Here is an 8119-nt window from a genome sequence, read left to right as displayed (position 1 = left end):
TTCACAAGTTTGCTGTTTGTTTTGGGGTTTTTTTGGATTCTTTGAGAAATGAAATAAGTGCAACCAAGTTGTGCTCAAGTTCGAAACAATCCTTGGTCAAATCGCATGATGTGGTCACCGGGGATGGTCAATCTGGTGCAAAATATTATAAGCGCATCAAGGTCAAGGAACACTACCATCAAAATGCAGTCACTCAAGTCACTCACAAACCGTTGGAGTGTGATCCTTGAGTGTTGCAATCGGTGGGTTGGTTACTTGGAGCAAGTGAAGAACACGCCTCCTAGTGGTGCCATAGTTGATGAATATGTGAGTGCTTTTGTCATCTTTGTGCACTGCATGTTTAGAATATTTTTCAATCATATTTGCTCATGAAACCACCTTCTGGTTGTATATGTTGTAGGACAAGTTCACTCAAGAGAGATACAAGCAAAAACCAAAGTCAAGAGGTCATTGTTGGGCATTTCTCCAAAACAATGGGAAGTGGAGGAAGAGGAATGATGAGGCTTCATAGAAGAGACCGAGGTCAAGCACCTCTTCCTCTCTAAATCTTGAAAGTGACGATGAAGATAAAAGGAAACTAGGAATGCTTCTTTGGAGTCTATCAAGGGGCGGCCCGATGGGAGGAAGAGGGCAAAGAAGAAGCTCAAAAGAGATGGAAAGGTTGTGGCAATGAAAGACAAGATTGATGAATTCGCCTAATGCAAAGGAGATGTCGGCTCAAGCTATGCAAAAAAAGTTAGAGTTGGCGGAGAAGAAGCAACAACAGAATATGACGATGTGGCAAAGAGACAAAAGAGAATGAGAAGCACAAGGACGACATGGGTAGGTTTAGGTTTCTTGACAAGAACCAGTTGAGGCAAGAGATGGGGCCGAGGAGAATCGTGCTCATGGAAGATAATCAAATGAGATATGAAAAGGTGAGATCCTTTTGAGAGATGATGCGGGCAGAGATCTTGGCATTCTAATATTTTATCTGCTCAACCAAACACCAAGATGGAACCATTCCATTCCATCTCGTTATCTCTACCAAACACAAGAACATAACCGTTTCATTCCAGTGGAATGTAACCATTACATTCCATTCCACTTGGTTCCTCAACCAAACACACCCCTAGTGTCCATTGGAGCAGCGCACAATTTGAAGGAGTGGTACCGACATGTAATGATTTTTGTGTTGAAGATATGAGCATGATGTTGTTTTTGGTTAAACTCCGCTTCTGGATGACGGTTATCTTGTTTTATCCGTGCATTTCCATCCCAATGGATCCAAAAGACATGAGCAAGATGCAGTGTACAGGCTCGCGACATCAATACAAGCGTGGCAACTATTGCAATCTACTGTTGGATAGCCAACTGGTAATTTACTTAGTTCCAATTTCTCATAATAGCTTTTGCCAGCGACCAGAAGAAACCGCACAGAATGAAACCGAAGACAAGCCTCGGCAATCCTATTTATACAGAATGCAAACATGTGGGTATTAGCTTGGTGAGCTGTGACCTACAGGTCCCTGTTAATAGAGGATGGCCATGATAGCCTCCTCTGGTTGACACTGTCGAGTCCATCACTTTCAGGGTTTACGTCGTCCACTTGGTTCCAGCTATTGAGCATCGAGCCCTCTCTCCACTGAGGTGGCGTCAAGAACTTTGAATCATCACTGGAGCCACCTGGGGTCATTGACAGAGAAGGACCAACACGTAGTGTTTGAAGAGTAGAAAAGGATTCCCTCATCGCAGACATGGCCTCGAAGAACCGGGTGCAGGATGCAAGCGCAGCAGGTATCGGTCGTAGCATTTCCTTCACGGAGATAAAAGATAGCGATTAAGCCTATGTTGACATGGTATAATGCGTAGACAAGAAATAGTTGCCATAAGACAATGCAATCAGAATGCGCAAAGTCATTCTACACTAACATGATAAATCATTTGTCATCTCTGGATTTGACAATGGTAGCATTAATATTTGCGTCTGTAGTGGAAGGTGTTTTGCGGAGGATAAATTCACTATGGCTACTAATTTAATTACCAGAAGGAGTATTTTTAACTTACACCCCATACAGCAGGCGACTCTCTGAAGTTTTGACTCCACTGGAAATCTCCAACTGATGCTGTCAATGCCCCATAGTCACTTGCCGCTTTCAGAAGCAGCTCCGAGAATTGTTTCTGAGGAGAAGCAAGTACAGTGAGTAGCAAATATTACAACACGTTCGCCCAAGAAACCACACATTCCTTTGTACAGAAATCACCCAAGCAGATGCAGCTAAGATTCTCCTCCATAAATCAATACATTGTAAAGAAGGCCAAGAATCGGAAAACTGGTTGTGGGTTTCTACTAGATACACCATTTTTAGTTTGCATGAATGAGTTAATGATATATTTTCTATAAAAAACTGAAATCAAAAGGATCAAGAACCCGACCTGGTATTCAGCTTCAACAGGAATGCAATCAAGCGAATAAGGTTGCTGCAGACGGGCAATAATGCGGTCCTGACAGAAAAGGGTTGTTATTTTGATATCCAGATCTTGTAATTGGTCAATTTATATGGTATATGGAGCAGTCAACAGCACAGGCAGAACTTTGTTCATACAATAACCTGAGTAACAGGTAGTCCCAAGAAAGAAAGGAATCAAGTAAAATAAAACTAGTGATTTCTGACTTCCAGTACCTTGTTTTGAATAACATCTTTCAAAATAGCAGTAATTCTGGCCAACGATTCACACTTCTTTTCCATTTCACTAACATGAGTCAAATGAGCAATGTTTTTATCATCCTGCGATAATCAAAAGTTCATCAGTATGATCAACGAAGATAACTGACACAAATCAAAAGCCCAGAAAACTGAATACACCATCATTTGGAGACGATATATAACGAAGTTTACAGGTGAAATACAAATTGGGCGCTTGCTATTTTGCTTGTAATAACATTTAATGGGGCGTAAACAGTTTAAAGTTTTATACGTCACCAGTTAAAAGCTTTAACCTTGCACATTTAGAGCGGAGACCTGGGCGTTGCAATTCATTTTTCAAACATCAAAGCCTAGGTACAGCAAGTGTGAGCAGCAATCAGATTCATAGACAGATATAAAATTATTATTTTCACTTAAGAAGAAAAAACTGATCCATGTTATTAATATACTTTCGCCACCATTGTAACAGAATGAAAAGGATATTCACTAAAGCGAAAGAAATTGATGAAATCTAAAAGCGTTGATCAAAAGCCCAAGTAATATGTGTAGTAAGGGATCTGAAAAGTTAACCAACAAGCATTGGCATCGCACAGAATTGTTGTAAACATACAAACAGCAGCAACTGGTCGTCAACCCATTACCTTTCTGCCTTGTAGCTCGACTTGCAAATTGGCAATGTTCCGCTGCACGACCGTCAGCTCCCTTAATACCCTCACCAGGTCATCACTTTTGTCGGTGTTCTGATCTTCCTGCAATGGTAAGTGACAAAAAAAGTGTAAAGACTTAAGAAGCATACATGACCATATCCTGCGAAATAAAAAGAATGGTCATTTCATCACCATCACTTTTAGTGATACGGAGCACTGTAAATTTCATGGAGCTAGAAAGCGCAACAAAACAGAGGGATATATAGCAATCTTACAGCTAACAGTTTTAGATGGATTAAAACTAACTCCAAGATAGGTTTCATTAGATAAAGAACCCTACAGGTTATAGTCACCAAACTTAAGAGGGGATAATTCCCCATAGATGTTCCTCTCAGGGCTAGCAAAGCGTACTGGACTCCCCTGAACCTACCCGCTTAGCCTGTTCAAACCATGCAGAAATTGCAGTGATAGGGTCTAATTCAGGTGCGGCACTCTGTTCCAAACCTGCATTTCACAATCCCCGGGCACGATTTACCAGGAACAGAACCCTACAAATTACCTGAAAGGAACAAGAATTCGACCGGGAGATTCGGATCTCGCGAAATGGCGGCGGAAGAGACGAATTGACAGGAGACGCAGCCAAGGGGTGGGGGTAACCTGCGCGGGAGGGGCCGGGAAGCCGAGGTCCCCGGCGATGGCGAGCGCCTCCGCCATGCCACCGAGCCGCTTCGCCGGCTTCTGCGCCGCCGCCATGGCCTCGACCGGTTGTTGGGTGAGCTGGTGCGCGTTGCGATTTCGCCTCGCCGGCCGGTTGAGCGTTTGCTGTAAGTCGAGTACGGAGTACTACCGTTTTTGAACCGAAATGCCTCCAAATGTCAAAATGCTGCTGAGCTTCCCTATGCTCGCTCTTCGGTCTTCATCGCAATAAAAAAAATTAGAGCATGGTTAATACTAGTAGCACTAGTATGGTGTATCATTAATACTAGAGTGTGACACGCGCGTTGGTGCGCCCTTCTTCGGTCACGAGTTAAGTCTATTTTTCTAATTTTAGGTGCGGTCTATTACTGTCGGTGGATAATTATCCACTGCCGACCATGTTTAATCATCTCCACAAAAATATTACAAAGGGTGTTGAATGTAAACTCCATCTAGTATAATTGGGCTCAATTCTTGCACATTGCTTACATGATGGAACATGAATAGTAAATCTAGAGTAATAGCAGGAGTAATTAGCTCTATGCATGATGATTCACACATTTTACCACGCAATGAAATGCATCGACGATTCAACTTGTATGAGCCATCGGCCTCTTCATGCAATTCAAAAGCGAGAGCCTTTAAATTACACAGTAGGTAGTACACCTCTAGCTATGTAGCTAGTTCGTCCTTTCTCAGTGGGACCGATTGCATATTTTGGTGAGACCGAAATAATTACAATAGGCAATAGAGAGTTTGCAAGGCTATCTCGCTGAGACTGAAATTCGTATCGGTGTGACCGAACTATCTAGGGTTTCTGGCAGTGGCTAGGTCAAATAAACTCGGTGGCGCCGGATAGATCAAATCGGTGGGGCCGAGTTTGACTTTGAGTTTTGGACAAATGTGAAAATGAGAAAGTGTCTGAGGGTTTTGGAGCAATATCACTAAGCACTTGAGCAAGTAGACCATTAAGCAACACCTCATCCCCTTTTAATATATTGGCTTTCCTATGGACTCAATGTGATCTTGGATCACTAAAATAGAAATGAAGAGTCTTGAGCTTTTGCCAATCTTTATCCTTAGCATATTGAAGGGGTTTCACATCATCTTGTCCTTGCCATGTCATTGTTGAACTGATCTGAAATACACTAGGTGAAAGGTATTAGTCCAACAAAAAATATGTTGACATTAATTGCCAAAATCACCCAGGGAGCACTTGTGCTTTTAGGAGGAGCACTGGTAGCACGTCCCAGGGATGTAGCTATGTTGCTGAACCTCGCTAACAAATCTCGTTGTCGTGCTTATGTTTGTGTGATTGCTTGTCCTCGATGGATAGATAGTGGCCTTAGATTAATTCTAACAACGCAAAGCCGTCCCTCCTATTTTTGGGGGACAAACATTTTTCACCAAGACATTTAGTGCATCCTCCTCTGGTTGTCCTCATCTCCCAAAAATGTGACATTATGTCAATAATTCCTTTGCATTTCTTCAGGAATTTTAAAGATAGACATAGCATAGTTAGGACTAGCTTGAACAATAGACTTGAGAAGAACGGATAAGTATTTTTCTTTCCATCCACTAATTGTCATAATAATACCATGAATCAAATATTGAAAACATGTAGTCTAATCGAAACCACATTGTGTAGCAACAAATCCATTTTTTTGTCATTGAGAGCCTCGGTCATGATATTCAGGTTGGAGCAAATTTGTTCTGTGGTTTTCACTCTTGTATTAAGACTAAATAAGATGCTAGATTTATCAATGCTCACCATTTTCCCTGAATGACACAATCTGAATCAAGATTTGATTTCAAAGCCTCGACATTGTGAAGATTAGCTTTCATGAGGATAAACGAGTCATCAACAAAGAGAAGATTTGTAATAGAGGGCATCTCTACAAACCTTCACTCCAAAAATATTTTTATTTTCCTCTACATGCGCCAATAGAGAAGTCACAAGCTCTGTTCATATCAATAATAGATAAGGAGATAAAGGATATCCCTGTCTTAATCCTCTTGTAGCCTTAAAGCTATCACTTTCTTCTGCATTAATGTGAACCCGATATTCGAAAGTGGAGACACATTGGATAATAAAAAACCCAAGTCCCTTGGAATCCAAGTTTCAACATAATGCGCTTCAAGAAAGTCCACTCAACCCGGTCATAAACTTTGTGCATGTCAAGTTTGATAGCGCACAAAACCTCTTTGTGTTCGTCTTATTATTTGTAGTATGAAAACACTCATAAGCCACTAAAACATTGTCCGTGATCATTCTTGCAGGCACAAATGTACTTTCAGCCAGGCTAATAATTTCTGGCAGAAAAACCTTCAACCGAGCAACAACCATTTTTGAGATAATCTTGTACAACACGATACATAAATTGATCGGTCTAAATTGGGTTACCTTCTCATGAGAATAAACCTTAGGCATCATCACACTCACAGTATCATTCCATCAAGACGGAATAGTGCAACACGACCTGTAGAACCTCATCCCCTAACATAGATCAAAATATCTTATAAAAAATAGCATGGAGTCTATCTGGTCCTGGAGCTTTTAAATCACCAATATCAAAAAGAGCCTTTCAAACATTTTCAGCGTGATAAGGGGCGAGAAGGGCATTATTCATCTTCATAGTCACTCTTCTTCAAATAAGAGATAAAACTTAATGATTCGGTTGTAAAACTTCTAAGGTGAAAAGATTATAAAATAACTCGTGAGATGATCCTTCAATTATGTACTTTGCCGCCAAACACGTGTGTCATCAAGAACTTTCTTAATATTGTTGCATTTTTATGGCGCCTGCTGCATTATGGAAAAATGAACTAGTGTGATCCCCATGCATCAACCAATCCGCTCGACCTCCATGTGACCAAGAAAATTCTTCTTGATCCATAAGATTTTCAATGAGGACTAAAATTTCCTTTTTCCATGAACAGGGCTCGACATTTATTGGACCAATCATCAGCTTTTCGAGTTCTTTGTTTGATTTGTTGATTCTCCCTTTTGGTCCCAGAGTATCGCGACCCCAAGAATTCAAATCAGCGTGCACTCAGGGATGATGTTACCTATACATGAATGCCCTTGTTTGTTTCTGGTGATTGTATTACATTGTGACACACTAGTGTGCTATTTCTTTGAAATATGTTTATGCGAAAGATAACATTAATGGCCGCCTTGGGATCGCTAGCGAGCGCCCACCCAAAAAGGAAACCACCTGGTCCCCCCGAACCGAAAAAGGAACCCACCCACCCGCCCGCGCAAAACGGTCGCTATCAATCAGAAAAGCTCCCGAAACCGCTCGCGGGGACAGCCGGCCGCGGGATCACGTGCACCCGCGATCGAACCCACCCTCCCCACCCCTTTCGTGTGTTGGATCAAGGCCAACTGGCCCCAAGCTACTTCTTCCCCACGAAAGAAGGATCTTCCCAGGGGTGAAATCCTTCATCGCCAGGAGGAAGAACATGGCGGCCCCAGGAACAAAGAAAGAGAAGAGAAGAGGGCTTAGAGATCAGAAGGAAGACTAAGAAAAAACCAGATCAAAAGGAGGAAAAATGTACCTGGAGGAAGAGAGAGGGAATCCAGAGGTGAGCATCTTGATTCCTCTTGTAGACTTGCCCTTGTACTGATTTCGTTGCACACATCTTTGATTCATGTATTTGATCTAAACAATCAAACAAATCCTGCATAGTGTGGTTGAAGAGAAGCTGTGCAATCAGTAGGTTGCTTCTGTGCAACTAAGCCAGATAAAGTAGCCAACTGAAGTAGTGATGTGTGCCAGCTCAGTAGATTATGCAACTCTAAACCTATTTTGTGCAACTAACTCAGTTGTGGCATCCAACTATACGCACAAACTATGCAAACGGAAAAAAAATAAAAAAGGCATGAATAAAAAACTTGGCAGGAACTTGACAAATATGGAAGAAAATAGCCAATATACGATGACGCACGATATACGATATGTTCTGATACAATCTGCAAATATAGGTCTTAAGAAAAAATAGGTTCACACACTGCCATCACAACCTGAAACACACTTCCATCAAACCGTTGTTCTAACTATGCAAATCTAACTAAATAGCCATAGA

General features: G+C 41.6%; 1 protein-coding gene across 1 annotated transcript; it reads right to left on the bottom strand.

Annotated features, from left to right (window-relative positions):
* Positions 1–1326: 1326 nt before the first annotated feature.
* Positions 1327–4265, bottom strand: LOC125521008 (AUGMIN subunit 2). Its single transcript, XM_048686054.2, has 6 exons — positions 3992–4265; positions 3329–3436; positions 2664–2768; positions 2416–2484; positions 2047–2160; positions 1327–1795 (listed from the first exon to the last, which is right to left on the bottom strand). Exons 1-6 carry the CDS (start codon positions 4085–4087, stop codon positions 1499–1501), a joined length of 789 nt encoding a protein of 262 aa, XP_048542011.1. The 5' UTR covers positions 4088–4265; the 3' UTR covers positions 1327–1498.
* Between the last annotated feature and the right edge of the window lie 3854 nt (positions 4266–8119).

This window comes from Triticum urartu, chromosome 7A (assembly GCF_056163025.1).
Source record: "Triticum urartu cultivar PI428250 chromosome 7A, HENAU_Tu73, whole genome shotgun sequence".
NCBI lineage: Eukaryota > Viridiplantae > Streptophyta > Magnoliopsida > Poales > Poaceae > Triticum > Triticum urartu.
This window is presented reverse-complemented; position numbering and strand designations above follow the sequence as displayed.